Below are 26,844 nucleotides of genomic sequence, written 5' to 3'. Positions count from 1 at the left end.
CTATTTCCGGTACGATCGTGGTGGCGATAAGCAAATGACCGGTAGTTCTCCAAGGATTACAGTACTGCTGCTTTCCAGAAACGCCCACTCGAGACTGGAGAAGCCTAGAACGATTTTAATCTTTACCCAAAAATATTGAGAGAAGAAAAGAAGAGAAAACGGAGAAGAGTATTGAATTGTTGTGTGTTGAAAAAGTTGAAGAGAGGCTCGAATTTATAGAGAATTAGGAGCAGTTACAGGAGAAAAAACCGACTCTTGAAACTCAGCCTCAAACCGAGTTAGTGGGAGTAAGACTCTCCCCACTAACAGTCAGCTTGACTGACCAAAATGCAGCTCGAATCCGGCCCAAAAAGATAGGCACAGCCCGTCGCAGGCGATTCCCGAATCCCGAATCCCGAATCCGAATCCGGGCCAGGCAGGGCGCGCGCGCGCGTGTGCGAGCTGAATTAAGCACCTCGCAAGGCTTCCATAAAAGCCTCCCTTGATCCACTAGTAATATGGAATGTTAAGGAGTGTTATATAAACACATGAAACAAGCCTTTCACTACCAATGTGGGACAAATGGAAAACCACTCAAGGCATAAAAGCCCCTATTTTCCAACGATCCCCCACTAGGGGCGCTAGAGAAAGAGAAATAATAATTTCTAGGTAAAGGAAGGATTGGATACTTAGGTATCAATATCTTTCGATTTGAATTGACACTTTAGTGAAATGAGGAAACAACTTACTTACAACGAGAGAATATCTTGCGATTTGAATTCCTAGCTGAGCTTCATTCGATACCCCCCACAACACATATCATACCTTCATAATTAAAATCGTCCCGCGATTTCAAAGTGCAACGAGCTCTTTTAGAGCTATGTGTTTACCTTAGTACTAGTAGATGTGTTCATAAGACTTCTCATCGTCTTATGATCATCACACCTACGTAGGTGGATCAAGTGCTTCTCAATAGCCCTTCTTGCATGAGCCATTAAGGATATATGTCTAACCTTGTATATGATTCATCAAGTGCGTCTCAAAAGCACCACCATTTAAGGCTATGAATCATATAACACTATAGGAATTGAAACTTTAGGCCTAGTCACTCTTGACTTAAGGACTTAAGCCCCATTCCCCTCGACGTTTCAACGACTAGTCTCGTAGTTAATCCCTTAGTAAAGGGATCAGCCAGATTGCTTTCGAACTTCACATAGTCCAAAGCGATCACTCCATTATCAAGGAATTGTCTAACTGCAGCGTGCCTGATTCGAATGTGTCGTTTCTTCGCATTATAGACACTATTCTTAGCAGCACCAATAACTGCTTTTGAGTCATAATATAAGGAGACCGGTGTTTGCCAACCTCCCCACACTGGTACATCTGCTAACAGGTTTTTCAACCAATCAGCCTCTTGTCCTGCCAACTCAAGAGCTATGAACTCCGACTCCATGGTAGAGCGTGCAATACAAGTCTGTTTAGTAGACTTCCACGATATAGCACCTCCACCCATTATGAAGACATAACCACTAGTAGAACAGATCTCATCATTGCCTGATACCCAATTTGCATCACAATATCCTTATAACACAGCAGGAAATTTACTATAATGCAAGCAAAGGTCAACTGTTTCTTTTAGGTATTTTAGTAAACGACGAAGAGCATTCCAATGTTCAATACTAGGGTTATGTGTATAACAACTCAGTCTACTAACTGCATATGCAATATCTGGTCGAGTACAGTTCATAAGAAACATCACACTACCTAGAAGTTTAGCATACTCTTCTTGGGATACACTCTTACCCAATTTTTTACATAAATGTATACTAGCATCGTAGGGTGTCCTAGCAGGCATATCATCAAAGCAGTTAAACTTTTTCAACACTTTTTCCACATAGTGAGATTGACTTAATGAAATTTCATTAGAGTTTCGAATAACCTTGACTCCTAGGATTACATCAGCTTCTCCCAAGTCCTTCATCTCAAATTGTGATGACAAAAATTCTTTGGTTTTAATTATTACCTCCAAATTATTACCAAGTATTAACATGTCATCAACATAAAGGCATATAAGCACACAATCAGATTCTATTACTTTTGAATAAACACATGAATCAGAATTGTTAACCATATAGCCATTACTTATTAAAGTGTTGTTAAATTTCTCATACCACTGTTTAGGTGCTTGTTTCAGACCATATAGTGATTTATTCAGTTTACACACCTTATTCTCTTGACTCTTTAACACAAACCTTTCAGGTTGCGACATATAAATCTCTTCCTTTAGGTCACCATTCAAAAAGGTAGTTTTGACATCCATCTGATATATAAAAAGGTTATGAATAGCAGCTAAGGCGACAAGAGTTCTAATAGTTGAAATTTTGGTCACAAGTGAATAAGTATCAAAATAATCAATATATTTATTTTGTGTAAACCCTCTAACCACAAGTCTAGCTTTGAACCTTTATATTGTACCGTCAGGTCTCAGTTTCTTTTTAAAGATCCATTTACTCTTAATGGGTTTACTTCCTTTAGGTAAATCAGTCAACTCCCAAGTCTGATTAGACATAATAGAATCAAGTTCACTTTTAATAGCATCTTTCCAAAAGTTAGCATCAATGGATTTCATTGCCTCACTATACGTTTTTGGGTTCAGACAGCAAAGTTGAAACAAAATCAGCTCCAAAGTTCTTTGGACATCTAGGTCTCTTAGTCCTTCTAGGTTCAGCAGTATGATCAATAGATGAGCAACTACTAGCATGTGAAGAGATGTCATTAGATGTAACAGGTAAAATAGGAGGTGAATCAACATTCTTCTGTAATGGAAAAACATGCTCAAAAAACACAGCATCCCTAGCCTCAGATATAGAACGATCACTCAAAGACATGAATCTATAAGCAGAGCTATTTTGAGCATAACCTATAAAAACACAATCATAGGTCTTTGGTCCAACGGTAGGTCTCCTAATGTCAGGTAAGCCCACTTTAGCCAAACACCCTTATACCCTAAGGTAACTCAGGTTAGGAGGATAGCCCTTCCAAATCTCGTAGGATGTCTTGTCAATTTTCTTATGAGATACACGATTACGAATGTGATAAGCAGAAAGTACACTTCCCCCCACATATCGTCAGACATGCCAGAACTTAAAAGCATAGCATTCATCATCTCTTTTAAGGATCTATTTTTACGTTCAGCTACACCGTTAGACTGAGGTATGTAAGGTGGACTAGTCTCGTGTATTAAACCGTTAGAAGCACAAAAGTCGGCTAGATAACTAGACTTATACTCGCCACCTCTATCAGACCTTACCCTTTTGATTTTTCTGTCGAGTTGATTATCGACTTCATTTTTAAAGTTTATAAACGATTGTTCTGCTTCATCTTTAGTCTTAAGCAAATAAACACGGGTGTACTTTGAACAGTCTTTTATAAAAGTAACATAATAAATTTTACCACCTCTACTTGCAACATTTTTGAAGTCAGCTAGGTCGGTGTGAATAAGCTCAAGAAGACTCGTATTCCTAGTTGTAAAAGGTTTACTAGGTTTCTTTGTGAATTTAGCCTCAACACAGCTAGCACATTTAAGAATTCTTGACTCGATAAACTTGGAATTAAGCTCATAGTTCTAAGTTTTTTAATATAGTCAACATTCACATGACCTAATATACCATGCCAAACATCAATACACTCAGCGATATAAGTAGAAGTAGATGCAATATTATTAAAAACTGAATCAGTGTTCAATATAAAAAGTCCCCCAGAAAGATAACACTTGCTCACAAATTCCCCATTACGCGACATTACAACCTTGACAGCCTCAAAAACAAGTTTCAAACCAGCTTTGTTCAATAAGGCACCAGACACGAGGTTTCGACACAATGAGGGTACAAATAAAACATTAGTGAGAGCAAGTGTTTTCCCCGAGGTGAGTTTGAGAAAGATCTTGCCATTGCCTGTGATCATTGCAGATGAAGAATTACCCAGGTAGACACATTCCCCATCAGCTACCTCCTCGAACTCGGAAAATAAACCCTTGTCAGCATAGAGATGTCTGGAAGCGCCAGTATCCAAGACCCATTCAACAACATTACCCACGAGATTAGCTTCCACAACCACAAAGAAGAATGACATCATCATCACAAACAACATTAGCTTGGCGGTTTTCGTTTTCAAAGGTGCCTTTGGTAGGCTTTGTGACCAGTTTTTCCACAGACGTAGCAAAGAATGGGACCCTTTGGTTTCTGAATCTTAGTAATTGGTTTGGTATGCTTCCCTGGACCATTCTTCTTAGCCGGACCCTTACTCTTGAACTTTTCAGTAGCATTAGACGGACCACCAGACTCAACCAGATTAACTTTGACAGCAGCAACAGAAGCATTCACAGAATGACTAACGGCAGGTTTGTCTTTAAGGCGATTAGCCTCCTCGGTCCTCATGTGTCCTACAAGTTCCTTAAGGGACAGGTCTTTCTGTTTGTGCTTGAGGTGGTTTCTATAATCAGACCAAGGGGGAGGAAATTTTTCTAGCAATACATTAGCCACAAAAGTATCATCTAGCTTCATTCCCTCATTAACAACATCAGCACAAAGATTTTCATAAATGTGAACTTGTTCCATTATAGACTTCACATCCACCATCTGAAATTCCAGTCACTTACCCATAACATATTTCTTTTTCCCTGCGTCATCAGCCCTATATTTGGCCTCTAAGGACTCCCAAATGACTTTAGCTGATTTATTTACAGCAAATAAATCGAACAGGGTATTAATCATATTATTAAGTATGTGACATTTAGCAGTTTTGTTGTCCTTTTCAAATTTTTTGATTTCCTCTTCATTGGACTGAACAGCTTTTGTCGGGGGTGGAGTAGTCTCAACATCAGTAGCGACAATAGGTTTGAGAGGGTCGTTAAACAGAACATAATCAATTTCTAATTGCTCAAAAAACATCAACAGTTTCTGGGACCATCTCTTATAGTTGTTACCATCCAACGACTCAAGCTTAGACAGATCAAGAACGATTTTTGACACAACCGACATTGTTACAGCAGCAAACAAATAGTTTTCAAATTGTTATTCAGGTAGAGCAGTAACAATTAAAAAGAGATCAGAAATACCGAACGGGATTAGTAGTGACGTGGAAGAGAACCACTGCCTTCAAAACTATTTCCGGCACGACCGTGGTGGCGGTCAGCAAATGACCGGTAGTTCCCCAAGGATTACACTACTGCTGCCTTCCATAAACGCCCACTCGAGACTGGAAAAGCCTGGAACCATTTTAATCTTTACCCAGAAATATTGAGAGAAGAAAAGAAGAGAAAACAGAGAAGAGTATTGAATTGTTGTGTGTTGAAAAAGCTGCACAGAGGCTCGAATTTATAGAGAATTAGGAGCAGTTACAGGAGACAAAACCGACTACTGAAACTCAGCCTCAAACCGAGTTAGTGGGAGTAAGACTCTGCCCACTAACAGTCAGCTTGACTGACTTATTCAACTCTGCTAACAAACACAAAACAAAGCCCAAAAGGCAGCTCGGATCCGGCCCAAACAGATAGGCACAGCCCGCCGCAGGTGATTCCCAAATCCCAAATCCTGAATCCGGTTCCGAGCCCAGCACTCGTGCGCGAGCTGAATTAAGCACCTCGCAAGGTTTCCACAAAAGCCTCCCTTGATCCACTAGTGATATGATATGTTAAGAGGTGTTATATAAACACATGAAACAAGCCTTTCACTACCAATGTGGGACAAATGGAAAAACACTCAAGGCATAAAAGCCCCTATTTTCCAACATCAAGCACACATTTTGCAGAGAGGCACCCTCCCTCAAAATTTCCAAGATGAGTTAAATTTCTGTAACCAACTACCAGAACCTACGCTAGGTACAACTGTTGTTATGGTATAAAATCTCAGATCACCTATTAGAAAAATGTGGAATTTATCTGATTATATGTCATGAAAGTAGATAGTACCGATTGCTGTCTTTATCTGAAATCTAAATTTCAAACTTATTGGCGTGAACTTTTCTAATCTCAATGTTTGTCTTGCTCTATAATGTTTGTTTCATTTGGCCTGAAGTTCTTTTGCTTATGTTGTCAGCTTTTTGAGATGGGTTTAGAGCTATCACTTGCTCTTTTGAAAGCTCTTGCCAAGTTTGCTTTTGGCATAGGATTGCTTCAGGTATGTTCTTTTTTTGTTCAGTAAAGGCTGTTCTGATCTATGTTGGTCGGACTCGTTTAGATGACATGATAATTGCGAGAGCTTAAGTGTGTCAATTTTCCGTATTTTTATGTTTCAAGGAATATTTTCTGCTTCATCTTCATGAAATTCTAACAAATTATTGGAATATTTCAACAGTTAAAAGATCTATAAGATAGTGGACGTACTGACTATACGTTGTTGTAGCAACTGATGATGGTTATGTGCTATTTTTTTGTTTTTGGTACGCTACTGAATGTGAAATTGAAGTGTAAATAGGGTTAAAGCAACATAAGGCTCATGGATAATTGATGGTTATATTTGTTGTCTTGTTGAAATCAGCCACTGCCAAAGCTCATCACAATCTCGTCGACATTCATTCGTAGGTTGCTGTTGAGCATGTCGAAGTCTTGAATGCTGTCACTACTTCGGATGATGTAAAGATTCATTGGATAATTGATTGTTATATTCGTTGATGTCGATGATTGAATTTGGAATGTCAGAGGGCAAGTTATTCTTTGTTTTTGCAACACATTGACCTATCTTTTTTCTTTCATTTTTAGGAATTTTTTTCTAAAATGGGGATAAAAACCAAAGAAATTATCAAAATGGGTTGGGTTTCAAAATAATTACCCAAAATGGGTCGCGTCCACGCACCACCTAAATTTCACTTTCGGATTCAAGTCGCTCTCCCCCTAAGCGACTACATCTGGGATGACATGAAAATAAAGTTGCTATTAAAAGCCGAATTTTTTGGCAAATTGGTGTTTATTAGCAAAATAATTAGGGAAATGGGGTTGGTTTGAAAATATTTAGACTTATGGTGTCCACGTCATCAGTTTCATTTTTTTCAATTTTTAGCAAAGCCGCTAAGTTTCTTAGCGGCTTTGTCTCTTTGTCATTTTTTTGATAATAAATGTCATAAGCTTATGAAAAATAGATAAATAAGGAAGCCGCTAACTTTCTTAGCGGCTTTGGTGGTTATTCATTTTTAAAATAAAATTTGTCATCGGTGTTAGAAGGTGACGGTTTTTGAAAAAAAAAAAATGAATAGTAAAGCCGCTAAGATTCTTAGCGGCTTTACTATTCACTTTTTTTTTTTTCAAAAAAAAAAAAAAAAAAAAAAATAGTAAGCCGCTAAGAAACTTAGCGGCTTTGCCTAAAAATTGGAAAAAAAATAAAAACTGATGACGTGGACACCATAAGTCTAAATATTTTCAAACCAACCCCATTTCCCTAATTATTTTGCTAATAAACACCAATTTGCCAAATACTTCATTAAAAGCCAAGATTTTAGTCCAAGTCGCTCAGCCGGCCGGCGATTAGAAGACAAGTCGAGACTTTGATGCAAGCCCTAGATGAAGAGGAGAATCACCTGGTAGCCTTCAGAAGCAAGTCTGAGGACTTGGAAAGTACGTTGCAGGAAAGAGCTGGAGCACGTAGAAGGTTATTGTGCCAAATAGTCCGTCTAGATTTTGGTCACTTTAAAATTGCCCCCCATTGTGTTAAGATGCTTTGATTTATCAATATCAAAAGCCAATTAGCTCAATTGGTAGAGCATTGTGCAATTCACAAGATGTGGGTTCGACTCCCACATTGGCTATGAAATTTTACCATATACTCATGTGAGTCATGTCTTTCATATTACAGAAGAAAAAAATTATATATGGTTTTTACTATGTCCCATGTGTTAAGTGAGGAAGTAGCAATGAACAATTTGGAATAACAATGAAATAACACAAGAGTAACAATTGTGCTGAAAACTTTTAATTCTAAATCCTATGCTATTTTTATTTTTATTTTTATGGTGTTACTCTACTTTTATTATAGTGTTATTATGGTGTTATTGTAATGTTACACAATTACTAAAATTTTCACTTATGTAGTATAGTGTTAGCTTATGTTAATGTTGTGTTACTTTGGTGTTCCTCTAATATTATTGTTGAGTTATTGTAATGCTAATCAATTACTAATTTTTTTCACCTATGTTAGTCTAGTGTTATTGTTGTGTTATTCTATTGTTTAAGTAGTTTTACTATAGTGTTAATCAATTGCTAATTTCTCACCTGTGTTAGCTTAGTGTTATTGTAGTGTTACTGTGGTGTTACGCTATCGTTATTGTAGTGTTATTGTGGTATTATTGTACCTGTGTTAGCTTAGTGTTATTATTGTCTTACTCCGATGTTATTGTTGTGTTATTCTATTATTAATGTAGTTTTACTATAGTGTTAATCAATTGCTAAGTTTTTCACTTGTGTTAGGCAATGTTAGCGTATTGACATTGTAGTATTAGTGTGGTGTTACTTTGCTGTTATTATGGTGTTATTTTATAGGTGTTAGCTTAGTGTTACTCTTGTGTTATTGTTGTGTTATTCTACTGTTATTGTAGTTTTACTATAGTGTTAATCAATTGCAAATTTTTCACATGTTTTAACCTAGTCTTATTGTAGTGTTATTGTGGGAAAAATAATGAGGAATTTGGGGTAATAATTAGACTGCTAGCACGATTTTCATATTATATGTAAAAAATACACACCGTCTGGAAGTGCAGAAAGCCAAAGAGGATCAAGCCATGAGTATAAAAAACCACAAGTAAACAACGTAACTTATGTTTCAAAGACTTTCCTCAACACCTTAATGGTCTCGATAACATCAACCAGGCAACATATCTACTACGCCTTGGTCACCAATCACAGTCGTACCATCACGCATCACCAATTAGTTGCCACGTGCTTCTCACCTTATTCACCGCCGCGCTGCGACCATGAAAGCAGCCTAATTACAATAGCAATATCTGAATCATTTATACGACTATTATGCCAAACCGTAATGGTCGTAACAACAAATGCTCCTAATATACTAACAAGAAGTTGATAAGCAATTTTTTTGGGTGAAAAAAACGAGTTGATAAGCACCAAAATGAAAGCAATCTCCTAAAACCATTAAACATCAATTTCAATGCTACCATTACACAAAATGAAAGCACGATCACGCATCACGCATGAAAGCAGCCTACTCGAACTGTCGAGCATCTCCTTTGCTCATTTGACATCCACCATGAACACCCCAACGGACTTTGAATATATACTTCGAACTCAGTTCGCCACAATTGCAGACTCTCCTTGCTCCATCTCGTGCACCAATTCTGAAACCGATCACCGCTGCCGAGAGCTGTTGCAAACAATCAGTAGCTAACATGATTCGATTCTGTAACACCCCAACTATCCGGCCAAGATACTTGGAGCGTTACCATCTCTGTTTCCCGAGGTAGGGTTTCAACACTCCAATAAAAGAACATTTTATTAATGTAATGTTTAATGAATTACATGAAACATAAACAAATGAACAAAGGTACAACTCATGGCATCTATACTCTTCTAGCTAACTAGACTCGTCTCGTGATTCATCAAGCTCGTCCTGTCTGCCGCGTACTATCCAAACAACCTGTACTTAACCTGCTCCCCATATGACCAAAGGATATCATATGGATCGACACAGACCACCCCAAAAGATATAGGTAACAATGACACAGACACACAAACGTCAGTTTCATTAAATAAATAAAGTGTGACACGACTCGAGTGTGTGAGCATACAACAAGACCATGATATGAATGAACCACCATCAACAACCACCACCAAGGTACCGGGACACGCCCAGACATACCGACAACCACACTGGTACCGGGACACGCCCAAACATACCGATAACCACAAACAGGTACCGGGACACGCCCAGGCGTACGAGGTCTAGAAGCCAACCGGATCCCCTGCCAGACGTCGTGTCTCAACCACACGAGTCCCTCCGTAACTCAAGCTATTATTGTTCACATCCCTCTTGGAGTGGGAAGCTCCAAGAGGCGACTTAAGCGCAAGACGGTCTCCCAACCGTCTTACGTCTCCAAAACAAGTAATCAATCATACCACCATGTCCTCCGACATACAAGACAACACAACAAATACGATATACTATATAACATGCCAATTACCGACTCACTCAATGCAAATGAATGATAAAAGACTCATTTTGTAAATAAATACGACAATGAAACTGAGTAGGATAAACCTACCTCACAGCAAATCCGCATAAGCAATCCGTCACACAAGCTATGCCCGTCTCGTAAAACCGTCTCACAAACCCATTTCCTAAAATACGATAATAATACTAATACGTATAAATATACCAATCTAATACGTATACGAATACATACAAATATAATAATCTAATACGCATACGAATACATATATAACTAATTAAACCCGTCTTATACGTTTACCCAAAACCCGACTCACTCTACCATCACCACTCTCGCTGCCACCGTGGACCACCACCACTAGCCACGGTGGCCACGACCAGCGGCACCAGCCCACGGCCATCACCAACCACAACTGACACCAACAACCCCACCCTCAACAACCACACCCGACACACACACACACACACACACACACAAACCCCCACCACCGTGGCCGCCACCACAACCAATGCATCGGCCTGACCACGGTGGGTCTAAGGGTGGCAACCATACCGGCAGCCACCACCAGCAACCGTGACGATAACAGAAACAACAACCGCATACAACAACAACAACAAACCCGACTCCCTCCTTTCTCCCTCTTAAACCGCCACCTACAGCCACCCTTACGACCACCCACAACCACCACTCTACTCCCCTCTCTTCCCTCAACCTAGATCCGCCCAGAACCAGACCCAAACAGACCCGAAATACCCCCAAAACCGAAGCCCTACCCGAGTCACCAAAACCCCATAAATCCCTTTTAAAAAGCTCGGTCAAACCCTATAAATGTGACGGTCAACGACGGTCAATTGGGTGGTCAACCACGGCCAAAGGTGAGTCGGGGTCAAGGCGGGTCGATGGTATAATTAAATAATATAAAGGCTAGCATAAGACAGTCTTAGCTTACGAACTCGAGGCGGAGGGACAAAAGACGATCTCCCTTTTCTTCTCTTTTTCTCTCTTATTTCCTCTCTCTAATTTGATGGTGGATTTGGTGGATTACAAATGGATAGGGTTGGTTTGATAAGGTAGTATGTATATATATATATATGGTGGGAGTATGTAATACACATATATACATATAACTTGTTATTATTATTATCATCATCATTATTATTATTATTATTATTTTTTTTTTTATAAGATGCGCGCAACTTTCATTAAAATAAAAATAAAAGGATTACATTCTCTCAGACTTATTATTATTATTATTATTATTATTATTATTATTATTATTATTATTATTATTATTATTATTATTATTATTATTATTATTATTATTATTATTATTATTATTATTATTATTATTATTATTATTATTATTATTATTATTATTATCCCGTCTCAACCTGACTCATATAAATAAAATATTATTATTGTCTAATTATTAAATACGGAGTACTACAATCTTCCCCCCCCCCCCCCCTTAAAATAAACTTCGTCCCCGAAGTTTCACCTCACTCTTCCCTTTCCGGCTATTCCCTCAAATCTCATGTGTACTCTCTTCCCAAAGTTCGGTGTTCCATTCTCACTACTTCCTCACAACCCTCACTATTTCCTCACATTCCGCACTTCCTTTTTCCTAAACTTCCGAATTGTTACATTCACTCCCCCTAAAAGAGAACTTCGTCCCGAAGTTCAACTATCAACCTCAAAATACAGTCTCATACACTCATTACTAAATTCCATAATTGACTGTGTTCCAGGTTCAATATTCTCTCATACTTATTTTAAATCCATAATAGATCAGATATGGTCCAATGCCATTGATATAACCCTACTCTACGAGCCTCCCAAACGTCAAGGTACAAGGTCCCGCCCATGGTTCGAAACCCTAATTCCATAACAACTCCCAACTCAATTGGTTCTAAGTCTACGCATCAATCTCGGGGTATAACTCGATTATTACTATTACACACATATATATCACGTCTAATATCATACATCCACTTGTATGAAAATCAAATATAAACATGCAGACTCTATGAAACAATCAAATGATGCAACGTCACTCGTCATGTGACTCAACTATGCTCAACATTCCTGTTTTTCGGATACTATGCCACGCATATACCACGTCAAATCCACCACATGATCACACGTGTGTTTTTAACATCCATTCCCATCTATTACCAACACTTCCGCTCATACGGAAGACCATATATACAATCATGCAAATGACCAATATGCAACACCTAACTTGTATTTTTCATCTTACTTTTATGTAACGAAATGAACTCACGTCGATTAACACACATCAAACAAGGTTTTCATATCAATTTTGTCATCAACCAACTCATGTCGAATCAACGATTTCCATTACTTGCAAAATACTACACCATATGATCAAGCGTAAACAATTCACACATATCGCACATGTAAGGTCAATCATGGTCATCCAACACAAGTCAACTACGATAAACCGCGAAATGAGGGTACATGCTAAATATTTGGTCAAATATCAATAAAACAAGGGTCAAAGCAGACCACTCGATCGAGTGTAGGAGGTCACTCAGCCGAGTAGGCGGCCACTCGGTCGAGTGCATAGTTCACTCGGTCGAGTGTCACCTGGGTACAACATTTTCGTTCCTAAACCCATTTCTAAACCTTTCTATTCCATCACATAGATGCTAATAAATACCGATGGTGACTTATATACCATTAAACAATCGAATCAAACACAGTAATTGGCCTCACGGGCATCATTACTGCACACTTAAGATAAAATATCCAAGGCATACTGCCATACAAACATACTATTTCATCGTCAACAGTTGCACCGTAGTGCGACAATCTAATCACATCGGTAAACACAACAGTTACTCTAACTCAGTGGCACGGCCTAATCACTCATCATTCTTAGAGGATAACAATAACATCATCACTCACTTAAGCACTACAACAAGGTCACGATGCACACCGTGGGCGTTTTATGATAACGCTTGGGAGGCAATTTTACAGATAAAGTCTATACTACCACTCTCAGGGTCAGAATCCGGCACAACCACTCTCACATATCGTGTCTATGTACTTAGGTTAATGATTACATTACGTAGCATATATGATCCAATACCTCAATCATAAGATTGAATCCTCAAGCATCACATGCTCCACTCTCACTCTCATGTCCACGAGACCAACTTGATGATACCAAATCTATAATTATATATATCCCGATTATTAGAACTTAACTCATCCATGATTAGGTCACCTCGCACAGATTCACTCAAAATTATAACAACTTCCTTATTGAATGTCGGGTTACTACTTGAAAAATCATCAACTCATCTCTTGCTCTAGTACTCTCTATCTAGTATTCTAGATTCCTAAATTTTTTCAACATATATTCAACTCACACCATACCCTAAGGAAAATTTCACAACCTTCAAGTACCTTTACCATCCATATCATCACTCCTCTTTCAACTCTCCGAGTACTTCAACCATTCCCCCATCATTCCACAACTTCTAACTCGACCATATGCTAACCAAAACATCTGAGTTTTGCTCAAAAGGTCATCCTCACACGTCGTACACTATCTATGAATCCACATAATCTCTAAGTATCCAATTTGGATTGCACTCCACTCATCATTTATAAGTTGTCTCTCTTGATCAATTCCCATACTCGAAACATTACATGGGCCAACTACCGTCCTAGTTTTTCCCAAATTATCAAACATATGGCTAAAGTTAGGGTGAAAAAACGCTTTTTTAGGGCTCACGCAGAACTCTATGCCCGAATATCCCGGGTTAACTCAACGGATAAGGATGATGGGAATTAAAACAAGCCAGGACGAATATGGAAAAGATAGGAAATCAAATAATATGGGGGTGATAGGAAATCAATGGTTGACACGAAAAAAAAAATTGCCTTAATAGCACACTTGAAATATGATGAACTTTGTAAAACGATGCAATTTCAAAACTCAACTCTAATGTAATTTTACTCAAACTTGACTCAAACGCGAAATGCTATACTAAAACTTTAATATAAAGGTTATTTGTTTCAAATTCCTCAAAAACTTTAATACAAAGTAATCCGTCATAGGATGGTACATGTCATTATAGGCCAAGTTCAAAGTATTACTATTTAATTGGTACAAAACATAACTTAGAAAAGTCAAAATTCGGGTAAGTACACCATTCTTTATCGAAAATAAAACTTTAAGGCGGAAAAACTCCTTATGCATGACTTCACAACACATTATACTTAAAGATTAATAATAAGGAGAATAGGGTACGTCACGAGCGCAAAAACAAAGCTTATGTATACTTTTCACAACATTTTCAGGAAATTTGTCAACCTTTAAGACGACAAAATTTTGATTCACATCATTTTAGAGCAAAATCTCAAAATAATATTATAGTTTTACAATACTGTTTAAACCATATTTGGGTAAAAATCAAAATTGTTCATATTCCTCACTTGGTTCAAAATTTTAGGCTAAAATTTACGATGAAATCTTCGTTTTTAAGACAATGTACCGCACTACTAGGGATGATAGTAGTCTTTGTAAGACGATTAAAACAAGTTTCACTCATGAAAATGAAAAGTAAGTAAAACTTTTAAATTTAAATTTTCGCATACAAAGTAAAAATCCGACATTAACAACAAGTGTTCAGCCTTTCTTGTTCAGTATGACCCAACAACAAGCATTGAAATTTGGTTATCGACTCAAAACCACAAGTTTCTAAGCTCATCCATGGTGGGAAAAAAAAAATTATCGTAAAAATACGATTTAGACCACTCTAATGACATAGAAAATCAACCATTACTATGAAATTGAACAAGTCATGCAATTATTTGATAAAACTTGGATAAACATCTGTACATATAAAACCATTTTAAATTACGAAATGAAGAAGATGACTCAACTACATGGGCAAAACTTGAGGAAACAAATAAAGAAAAGCGGGGTAGCAAAGCGTAATTTCAAACAACAAATTACAATATGAAAACTTTGGATTATTTTAAGATAAATTGATGCCGAAGTTACGAGGTTCGAGATAGAAATGAAAAGATAAGGTAGAAAGCAGATTTTACACGAATTTCTCAGCTAAATAGGCCCACTCGGCCGAGTACTAAGGGCGCTCGGTCGAGTGCAACTCCACTCGGTCTAGTGACAGGTGACTCGATCGAGTGGAAAATTTTCCAGAAGTTTTCCAGTTTCTTAAATTTGCCCACTCGTTCGAGTGACAGGTCCACTCGGTCGAGTGAACTGTCCACTCGGCGAGTGACTCGTCCACTCGGTCGAGTAACTCGTCCACTCGGACGAGTAACTGGTCAACACGCTCGAGTACTACTCTACTCGATTGGGTTTGGCTTCACACTCACTATCTTTGGTACACTACTCTCATAATCATATCTACTCTATCAACAATCATCACCATTCATGCTTTAACAACGACACTAGCTAGCTCAAACACGCAAATGATGTCTACATGCCAAGATTCGGGACTACCGTCCCTCATATCAACATACACCGATCATATTTACGATATACTACTCACATGAGTCTACTTATCCATCCATCACATGTTATCACATTTTACACAAACAATTCTATCATACGATAACATATAACGAGTAACAAAACACATGCATTCATACCACTTTCACTAATGATCATACTCAATGCCATATTCAAACATACACTAAAACCACGACACACATGCATTCATATCACGATTCACATAACGTTTCCCATACTCCTAACCACCCACGTAGTGTCCAACGGAGATGATAGGCACTAGCTTTGGCATGAGGGCGCCTACTCATCCAAAACCTATCTCCTATTGTACTCACGTCGGGTTCATTTACTTATACTCTCCTAAATTCATTTTTGGTTCATTGGTTTTAGGTTCCAAAATCGTCGCTCTGATACCACTTTGTAACACCCCAACTATCCGCCAAGATACTTGGAGCGTTACCATCTCGGTTTCCGAGGTAGGGTTTCAAAATTCCAATCAAAGAACATTTTATTAATGTAATGTTTAATGAATTACATGAAACGCAAACAAACAAACAAACAAACAAACAAACAAATAAACAAACAAACAAACAAACAAAGGTACAACTAATGACACATATACCCTTCTAGCCAACTAAACTCGTCTCGTGAGTCATCAAGCTCGTCCTGTCTCCCGCTTACTATCCAAACAACATGTACTTAACCTGCTTCCCATATGACCAAAGGATATCATATGGATCGACACAAGCCACCCTAAAAGAGATAGGTGACAATGACACAGACACACAAACGTCAGTTTCATTAAATAAATAAAGTGTGACACGACTCGAGTGTGTGAGCATACAACAAGACCATGATATGATTGAACCACCATCAACAACCACCACCACGATACCGGGACACGCCCAGACATACCGACAACCACACGGGTACCGGGACACGCCCAGACATACCGACAACCACACTGGTACCGGGACACACCCAAACATACCGATAACAACAAACAGGTACCGGGTCCGGAAGCCAACCGGATCCCCTGCCAGACGTCGTGTCTCAACCACACGAGTCCCTCTATAACTTAAGCCATTAATGTAAACATCCGTCTTGGGGTAGGAAGCTCCAAGAGGCGACTTAAGCGCAAGACGGTCTCCCAACCGTCTTACGTCTCCAAAACAAGTAATCAATCATACCACCATGTCCTCCGACGTACAAGACAACACAAGAAATACGATATACCATATAACATGCCAATTACAGACTCACTCAATGCAAATGAATGATAAAAAACTCATTTTATAAATAAATACGACAATGAAACTGAGTAGGATAAACCTACCGCACAGCAAATCCGCATAAGCAATCCGTCACACAAGCTAGGTCCGTCTTGTAAAACCGTCTCACAAAACCCATTTCCCAAAATACGATAATAATATAAATACGTATAAATATACTAATCTAATACGTATACGAATACGTACAAACATACTAATCTAATACGTATACGAATACGTACACAACTAATTAAACCCGTCTTATACATTTACCCGAAACCCGACTCACTCAACCACCACCACTCCCACTGGCACCATGGACCACCACCACTAGCCACGGTGGCCATGGCCAGCGGCAATAGCCCACGGCCACCACCAACCACAACCGACACCAACAACCCCACCCTTAACAACCACACCCGACACACACACACACACAAACCCCCACCACCCTGGCCGCCACCACCACCAATGCGCCGCCCTGACCATGGTGGGTCCAACGGTAGACACCATGCCGGCAGCCACCACCAGCAACCGTGATGACAACAGCAACAACAACCGCATACAACAACAACAAAAAACCCGACTCCCTCCTTTCTCCCTCTTAAATCGCCACCCTCACGACCACCCATAACCACCACTCTACTCCCTTCTCTTCCCTCAACCTAGATCCGCCCAGAACCATACCGAAGCCCTACCCGAGTCACCAAAACCCCTTAAATCCCTTTTAAAAAGCTCGGTCAAACCCTAAATGTGACGGTCAACAGCGGTCAACCATGGCCAAAGGTGAGTCGGGGTCAAGGCGGGTCAATGGTATAATTAAATAATATAAAATCTAGCATAAGACGGTCTTACCTTACGAACTCAAGGCGGAGGGACAAAAGACGATCTCCCTTTTCTTCTGTTGTTGTTGTTGTTGTTGTTGTTGTTGTTGTTGTTGTTGTTGTTGTTGTTGTTGTTCATCATCAACATCATCATCATCATTATTATTATTATCTCGTATCAACATAACTCGTATAAATAAAATATTATTATTTTATAATTATTAAATAGAGAGTATTACAGATTCACCCATCAGCAGCCTTGAATTGCCTACACCACATGCATCTCGCACTGCTGGCAATTCAGATTGATTCCGGTCAGATTCGTACCTCACCAGACCTAATATTGTTACCCGGATACGAGCAGCACCTCTTGCAACAACCAGCCTACTCACTTGCTCCCACATCGATAACAAGAACCGTGAATAACCTTATCAATAGACCATAACTCCCGCATTACATTGTTTCGGCATCAACATTGGTTTGAGCTCAGGCCAGTCACCTCGTCCTGGTTCCGGGTTTTCATCACCACGCCGTCGCGCCTCCTTGACAACAATACATTTTTTTTTAAAAACAATTGTGATTTAAACCATAGATTTATGCAAAACGAAGAAGAAAATCAAAAAACTAACCACACTAATGACATTGTTGCAAGATTTTGACTCCGATAGATTCCATTTCGGTCGAAGATGACTCTAATTGTGATGACTCTAATTGTGGTGGTTCGGCTAGTACCCGGCGACGAGATTAATTAAGGTAAACCGGGAACGATAAAGGTGAAGATAAGAAAAAGGAACGACGGTGAGCTTGAGCTTGATCGCCGACGAGGTTGATGATGGAGCTCCGGCTTTAGCAATGGCGAGAATGTTGGGTTTAATTTGGTTTTTGACGCTGGTTTTGATTTGGTTTTTACGCTAGCTTTGTGGACATAGGAGCGTCCTCTTATTTAATTTTGAGATTTTAATCACAGCCATCTATATACCCTTATTCAATGGCTGAGATTTGTGAGGACAAACTCACAATAAGAACTAAACTCACGAGATCCTGCCTATATATTAATTCAAGGGTGAGTTGATTAAAATTACACTTTTCTTGATTAAAATTACACTTGTTTATGTTATAATTTCACTTTATTTTGTTAGAATTACACTTTTGTCAACTAAAATTACACTTTTTGTGTCTACAATTACATTTTTTCTTGTTAAAACAACACTTTTCTTTTTTTGAACTTATACATTTGTATATGTTTTAATTATGTTTTTGTTGATTAAAAAACGTACATCTAAAAGATTGTCAATAATCAACAGCTGAAGATAGGAGCTACGAAGACTTACAAAATTTTGAAGGAACATGTTAATGGGTTTGAAAACATCGGAGCTAGTTTGAATGATTTTAAGAACTTTCACAGAGATGTGAAATGCTACATTCATGAACGGGACGATCAGATGTTCGTGGACCACTTTAAGGAATTGGCTGTTAATAGACCAGGGTTCTTCTTTGACTATGATGTTGATACCGACGGTAGCCTTAGTAAAGCTATATGGGCCGACGGGATCGCTAGAAGGAACTACTCAGTTTTTTGGGATGCAGTGTCGTTCGATCCGACGTATTCCACCAATAAGTATGACATGTCCTTCACACCTTTCACCGGGGTTGATAATCATAAACAATCAGTCACTTTCTGTGGAGCGCTTGTTGCTCATGAAGATGCAGACTCGTTTAAATGGGGTTTCACCCGTTTTCTGGCTGCGATGGGTGGCAAAGAGCCTATGTACATTATCACCGATCAGGATTCTGGTATTCTTAAAGCGGTGCCATTGGTGTTCAAGACAGCGCGCCACCGCTATTGTATGTGGCATATCATGAACAAGGTGCCAAGCAAGTATGGAATGGCGAGAGATGATTATTCAGTGTTTCTAAAGAAATTGAATGCCATAATATGGGATGAAGACATTAAATCGGCAGAGTTCGATGCAAAATGGGAAGAAATTGGCAGGGAACACAATGTTAATAACATTGACTGGTTCCAAGAAATGTACACTAAAAGGAAGCAGTGGGTTATGGCTCATTGTAGGGACCTAGATATGGGGGATGTTATGAGGACAACCCAAAGATCAGAGAGCGAAAATAGTTTTTTTAAGAGATTTGAGAGTAGGTCAGGAACATTAGTTAAGTTTTCGATGCGTTTTGACAGCGCGATGGACCAGCAAAGACACACAGAGAAACAGATTGACAACTGTAACAGACACACTTTCCCTGTAATATCAACGCATCTAGCTATCGAAGTGCACGGGGCTCAAGTGTACAGTCATAAAGTATTCGAGGAACTTGAAGAAGAGGCCAAGTGCTCAATCGGTACTTGTAAAAGCAGAGGATTCACTGAGTGTGGCTCTTTAGAGGTGACCACTGTAAGAGATGCAAACAGGGACAGAAATTATGAGGTCACATACTGCCCAGGTATCATGCTGTAGCATTTGTTTGTTAAAATTATACTTTTATCTGTTAAAATTATACTTTTGTTGATTAAAATTACACTTAGGGTTGTTAGAATTATACTTTGGGTTGTTAAAATAATACTTTGGGTTGCTAAAGTTAATCTTTAATCCGTTAAAATTACACTTTTGTTCATTAAAATTACACTTTGGGTTGTTAAAATTACAAATTAGGTTGTTAAAATTATACTTTGGGTTGTTAAAGTTATACTTTTATTCGTTAAAATCACACTTTTATTGATTAAAATTACACTTTTGTGTATTACAGTCACACTTTCTTCTGACTGATTTAACTAACATATTACTCTATATTGTTGAACTAGATACATTGAAAGCCACTTGTAGCTGCAGAATGCTTGAGAGGAAAGGCATTATTTGCCGGCATGTCATATGGATTTACTCATCAAACGGAGTGAAAATTATTCCAGAACAATGTGTTGTTTAAAGATGATGTAAAGATGAAAGGTTGTCTAAAATGTTCGATTGTAATGGTGAAGCAACTGAGGACATTGATATAATAGATGGAAAACATATTGCGATGTCGGTAATGTGGTCGGAGATTCATCAGACAGTTGGTATGCTCATGGGCAAATTGAAGAATGATGTCGACAACTTTTCTAGTATAATTAGACAGTTTAAGGAGAAACTTTCACCATTAGGATCACCATTGAATAAACAACAACAGTTGGAGAAAATTCTTGGATGTTCTCCTAGTCAGGAGATAACCATTTTGCCGCCCAAGAAGTTCAAGAACAAGGGAAGCGGAAAGAGAATATTGTCGATGAAGGAAAAAGCAGTTGCTTTGGCAAGGAAGCCAAAACGTATGTGTAAAAATTGCAAGCGATTAGCTAACCATGACAAAAGGAACTGCCCTAACCCATTCGCAGAGCATCCACCATTGTCGTAATCGTCAGATCGTCGGAAGAAGAAGAAGAAGAAGAAGAAGAAGGAGAAGAAGAAGAAGAAGAAGACGAAGAAGAAGGCATCTTAGAATAATCAATATAATACCTAATAAGTAGTGCATTTTTTGAGGTTGTCTACATAAAATACGAGGTACAACATGATGTTTCATATTATGTTTAGACATCAAACTGCCAGGAAGGCAACTGGTCGCCATTGGTATTACAATGTATTTTGTTGAAGTATTTTTTGTTGGACGAAACAGTTATAATGTGGAACACCAGAACGTTGAATTTTTCACTCTTGACTATTATGACAAATTATGTTCTTACAATTACACATATCTAGGGAATAAAATTGCAATGGCCTCATATCTGCTTAGGGTAGGATTGTTATGATCAGAATTACACTTAAACTCATTATAATTACAGAATATGCAATTTCAGTTACACTTCATCTATAGTAAAACCTTATAACATAGTTAGGTAAAACAACATAAATATTATTGCACCATCTTTTAACAACATAACTATATTTTCATAAATAAAACACATAAAATGACACTTTTGCCTTTTAAAATTACATTTATATTTTGTGTAATGTAAGGTCTATCTGTCACTGCTATGGCCGGTTAGAATTACACTTCTGACGGTTAGAATTACACTTTTGTGTATTACAGTTACACTTTCTTCTGACTGATTTAACTAACATATTACTTTATATTGTTGAACTAGATACATTAAAAGCCACTTGTAGCTGCATCGTGCTTGAGAGGAAAGACATTCTTTTATAGAATGTTGAAAGATTGTTTTAGAGGAAAGGCATTCTTTTATACCAACACTTGTCTTATAGAATGTTGAAAGATTGTTTACACAAAAACTAACTGTCTAAATTAAGGTTGCTAACATCTGCAAATAATAAAAAGTATGAAACAAGTGTTTACATAGCCAAGGCAATATTCCCACAAAAACTTAACTACTAAATTAAGGCTGTTATTTTTTCACATTGGCACGGGGCAGTCTACGCTTCTATTTTAATACCTTCCACAGTTTGTCCTTCGTGCTAACAAAAGCTTTGACCTTCTCGAGCACACCTTCGCGCAAAACGTTCATGTCTGCTAGAACGAGGGTAGCTATCAGCTGGATCACCAAATAGCGCCTTGATTTCTTCTTCTCGAGGTCTTCATGCTGAAAAGGAAGACACTCGTATAAGAGCATAGCCATCATGGTGAAACGGACCGACTACGGTTGGTTGAGAGTAGGTGACATCCCGCTGAATGGTATCTGGCGCAACACATAATTAGGAATTTCCCGTGCCCTAGTGTTCTTCTTTTCCTTATCCCGTGATTCTAAATAATCACTCACTGCGCTAGCCTGCAAATGTATATAATGACCTCAAAAAAACTGATTGAACAAAAAAGATAGCATTCAGAAGAAAGGGATGGACAATAACTTACAATTAAATGCGCTGCTTTTCCAAACTGCGACTTTTTCGAATCAGAATACCTTTGCCTGTCCAGCAAGTCGACTGTATTTGATTTGTGATTGACACATACGCATGCGGAATGGTCGTCAATGTAGAACGGGACAAATAGCAAGTCTGTTTTCAAGTTAACGGTTTGCTCACTGTCGACGATGAAGGTGTCCCTGAGTCGGTACAGGTTGTCATAGTTCTTTGTCGATTATGTGCCTGGTTGTTCAAACGTCCCAAGCAATCCCAACAGTATATCCTTTAAAAGGCAATAGTGAACATGATTAATGTGGTTACTTTGTCACCTAAAATTACACTATTGTCCCTTAAAATTACACTTCAGACGGTTAGAATGACACTTTTATTGATTAAAAGAACTAAAGTGAAACATTCACATAATATAACTGTAATTTAGAAAAGTGTCATTCTAAGTAACAAAGGTGTAATAGAAGTGGGCATAAATATTATGCAATGGTTAATGGAATTACCATGTGACGTATACCAAAGAAGGACATCCTCATTTGGTCGCCATATTCCTCCTTCTCTAAATGGTTCATCAAAATCGACCAGAACTCGATGACATTCAACGACATAAGGTTTTCAGGCACCAAGGACATAATGTCAGCTCTCCGAAGCATTGCGTGACGGGTGTACCAGACCAGCTGTTCACTGCACTCCGTAATATTAAAGAAGTCGTTAATTAAAGTAGAATAAATGTGAAAAATAATCTAAGTATCCTTGATTAAAGAAGTCGTTAGTTAAAGCAGATTAACCGACCGTTCATCATAATTGTGGTCATCTAACAAGCAATAGTCGGCAACATACTTCCTCCTCTGTTTAATATCCTTGATTAACGCTTGGTTGCTCTGGAGCATTTTCGACACCACATTTGTATTGAGACCACCTCTCCCACAGTCGAGAGAGAAGTCCAACCCGTCCCCTTTTCCACGAGGATGGCTCTTAACAGAGGATAGCGCTTTACCAGATGGAATGCGCATGGTAACAGGCGTCGCCTCCATAACGGGCTCTTCAGATTCACTTACGCGATCACGTTTTGTGGATTCCGGCCCTATGTCACCATCTGTTTTCCTCTTAACAGCATTCAACTTTCTTGTCAACGGATGTCCAGCAGTTGCTTTGAAATAACCAACCCGCATCAAGATGTCTTCTCCGATACTGTTAATGTCACAGAGGACGAGTGTTGCAGCAATCTCAACACGGTACAAACTCATAGCATCCTCTTTCCCGAGTTCACATTGAAAAGGGCTTCCGCGGTAGAACATCATATGTAGCATCATGAAAACACCACAGTCATTTCTCGAATACCCTTGAGCTTGCCAGCTGAACTCAATGTTCACGATCTTAAACCCGCTGACCTTTGCCCCCTTAGACAGCCCTTTAGACACCAAATACTTCCCTATTATATTTGCCTGAACATGAATACGCGTTAGTGTATTAACGTAGTACGACCCATATAAATTGGTTGAATTTTGGATATCGGACACTTACCGAAATCCGCGCTATCCCTCCGTAAGGGAGCGTTTCTAATGGGTCATCGTATTTGCGGTTGTCGAGGTAGTCAATCTACTCGGTGAGAAAGTTGATGCACACGCAGCTGTAGTGATTACCGTCACCAGATAACACGGGCAGAAAGATCTGCATCGTGTGTCGCTAAGATCAGAAAAAGGAATACTTTTTGAGTTTCCAGGAATACTATTTGAGTTTATTGGGACATGATTCACCTGTTCAACCTCTTACTGATGCTGTCTTAGCTGAAGGTGCTTCCATTTCCCCCACTGATAGCACTGCCCTTGATGCTCCCATTTCTTTAAAAGAAGTTAAGGATGCAGTCTTTAGTATGGATGGCAATAGCAGTCCAGGTATGGATGGATTTTCTGCTGGTTTTTTCAAATCTGCTTGGGCCATTGTGGGATTGGATTTGTGTAAAGCAGTTCATAGCTTTTTCAAAACTAGCTTTATGCCTAAGCAAGCCAATTCTACTATCCTTTCCCTTATCCCTAAGAAGGATGTCCCTAGTACTGTTATGGATTACAGACCCATTTCTTGTTGTACTGTGTTTTATAAAATCATCAGCAAGATCCTTGCTAACAGGATTCAGAAGGTCCTCCCCTCTCTTGTTGGTAATGAGCAAGCTGCTTTTGTTACTAATAGGAACATCTTTGAAAACATAATGCTTTCCCAAGCATTACTCAAAGGTTATAGCAGGAACAATGTTTCTCCTCGTTGTTTGATTAAAGTTGATATTAGAAAAGCTTTTGACTCTTTGCACTGGTCCTTTATCTCTAATACTTTGCTGCTCTTGGGTTTTCCTCTAAAGTTTAGAGGTTGGATCATGGGGTGTATTTCTAGTCTCTGGTTTTCTCTGAAGATCAATGGTGAGCTTACTGGTTTCTTTCAAGGTAGGAGTGGTATTAGACAAGGTGATCCCTTGTCTCCTTATCTTTTTGTCCTTGGTATGGAAATTCTCTCTCGTTATCTCAGAAGAGTTTGTGACCAACCTCAGGTTTCTTATCATCCTAAGTGCAGCAAGATCAAGCTTACCCATCTTATCTTTGCTGATGATCTAATGATTTTCATTAGATGAGATGTTCCTTCTGTCTCTGCTGTTACTGATTCTCTTCATAAGTTTGCTCTTCTTTCTGGTTTACATGCTAACAATGAGAAGACTAGCATATATTTTGGAGGGGTTTCTGAACCAGTCAAAGAGCTTATTCTTAGTTCTACTGGATTTTCTGAGGGAGATTTCCCTTTCAGATATTAAGGTCTCCCCTTGCACACTTCCAGACTTACCAGTGACATGTTTGATACTATCATCATCAAAATTAGCAAGTTGTGGCTCACTGGTCTAACTGTTTCTTATCCTATGCTGGTAAATTGCAGCTCATCAACTCTATTGTTTTTGGGCTTGAGAACTTTTGCTGTTCTACTGTTCTTTTACCTAAAACCGTGATTTCCCATATAAATAAACTTTGTAAGGATTTCTTTTGGGGTATACCAGTGGGATCCAGAAGAATGGTCTTTAAAAGTTGGCACCATATTTCTTCTCCTTGGTCTTCTGGAGGCTTTAACATTAAAGACTTAGAAGCCTGGAATTATTCTCTCTTGATCAAATGGATCTATTCTATTTCTGCTTCTGATCAGGGTTTATTGAGTAGATGGGTTCAGTCTTATATTCTTAAGCATGAGGACATTTGGCATATTACTTCCAAAGCTCATTTTCCATCCAGTTTCAAGAGTATTGTAGCTTCTAGAGACAGATTGGTGGAGCTCTCTGGTTCTATCTCTGCAGCTCAGCATCTCCTTCACAGTTGGATGTCTGGTTCAAAGTTAAATTTACAGCAGGTTTATGGTTTTTTCAGGAATGCTCCCATTGCTGGTTCTTCGACCAAAGGTCTCTTGCATTCTCAAATTATTCCTGGACACAGAATTGTTTGTTCTATAGCTGTTCAGAATCAACTAGCTACTATTGATAACTTCAAGATTAGGGGTATGCATTTTGTCAACAGATGCTCCCTTTGTGAACATGATGAGGAGTCTCATGATCATCTGTTCTTCAGATGCTCTTATTCTGCTTCAGTTTGGCATCAGGTTCTAGCATGGATGGGTCACCTGAGGTTGGGTCTCTCCCTTCATGATGAGCTGATCTTTCCTCTCAAAGGAGCTAGGGACTGGCAGATAGCTTGGTTTGATGTGTCTTTTACTACCTCTGTTCATCAAATTTGGACTGAACGAAATGCCAGAATCTTTCAGGGACACTCTCATACTGTACTTGGGCTTGTAAGGAGAATCAAGTTTTTTGTCATTGTCCGTCTGCTTATGTGGAAGCATCATCCCCAATGTAGCCTCATAGAGGAGAGATTGTGTAATTAACATTGTATAGGTGTTTTTCTCTAGTGGATAGCTTTGCAAAAACTCATTGTAATTTCTTTCTTAATGAAATGAAATGATAATTTTTTGCAAAAAAAAAAAAAAAAAAAAGATCAGAAAAAGGAAACCTTAAAAACCATGCTAAAAGATTACATGTTTTGTTACCTACCATGTCCGTGTCAAGCTGGAATGGTGCACGACAGGTTTCAGCCCAGGCATCCCAGCCACCAAAAATGTCTTCGTCTTTGTTCAATACTTTCCCAAGCTTTTGAGCGTTCCAAATAGACCTTGCGGGGTCCTTTAATTTGAAAAGTGTTAAATGCGTGATCAGATAATTA

General features: G+C 38.7%; 2 protein-coding genes across 2 annotated transcripts; both read left to right on the top strand.

Moving 5' to 3' along the window:
• Positions 1-19,384: 19,384 nt before the first annotated feature.
• LOC141632167 (protein FAR-RED IMPAIRED RESPONSE 1-like) lies at positions 19,385-20,693 on the top strand. The gene is made up of 3 exons (XM_074444739.1): positions 19,385-19,722; positions 19,951-20,213; positions 20,572-20,693. The coding sequence occupies exons 1-3, from the start codon at positions 19,385-19,387 to the stop codon at positions 20,691-20,693; spliced, it is 723 nt and encodes a 240-aa protein (XP_074300840.1).
• Positions 20,694-24,476: 3,783 nt separating this feature from the next.
• Positions 24,477-26,509, top strand: LOC141632166 (uncharacterized). The gene is made up of 3 exons (XM_074444738.1): positions 24,477-25,092; positions 25,220-25,401; positions 25,520-26,509. The coding sequence occupies exons 1-3, from the start codon at positions 24,477-24,479 to the stop codon at positions 26,507-26,509; spliced, it is 1,788 nt and encodes a 595-aa protein (XP_074300839.1).
• Positions 26,510-26,844: the final 335 nt, after the last annotated feature.

This window comes from Silene latifolia, chromosome Y (assembly GCF_048544455.1).
Source record: "Silene latifolia isolate original U9 population chromosome Y, ASM4854445v1, whole genome shotgun sequence".
Lineage (NCBI taxonomy): Eukaryota > Viridiplantae > Streptophyta > Magnoliopsida > Caryophyllales > Caryophyllaceae > Silene > Silene latifolia.
The sequence above is the reverse complement of the archived record's forward strand: the minus strand, read 5'-3'. Positions and strand labels throughout refer to the sequence as shown.

Coding starts and splice junctions, on each gene's coding strand:
- LOC141632166 (XM_074444738.1), top strand. CDS start 24,477: ATGGATGGCAATAGCAGTCCAGGTATGGATGGATTTTCTGCTGGTTTT. Junction 25,093..25,219: donor TCCTTATCTTTTTGTCCTTG/GTATGGAAATTC, acceptor GATTTTCATTAG/ATGAGATGTTCCTTCTGTCT. Junction 25,402..25,519: donor TTTCCCTTTCAGATATTAAG/GTCTCCCCTTGC, acceptor GGTAAATTGCAG/CTCATCAACTCTATTGTTTT.
- LOC141632167 (XM_074444739.1), top strand. CDS start 19,385: ATGTCCTTCACACCTTTCACCGGGGTTGATAATCATAAACAATCAGTC. Junction 19,723..19,950: donor GAAGACATTAAATCGGCAGA/GTTCGATGCAAA, acceptor GCGTTTTGACAG/CGCGATGGACCAGCAAAGAC. Junction 20,214..20,571: donor TGAGGTCACATACTGCCCAG/GTATCATGCTGT, acceptor TTGTTGAACTAG/ATACATTGAAAGCCACTTGT.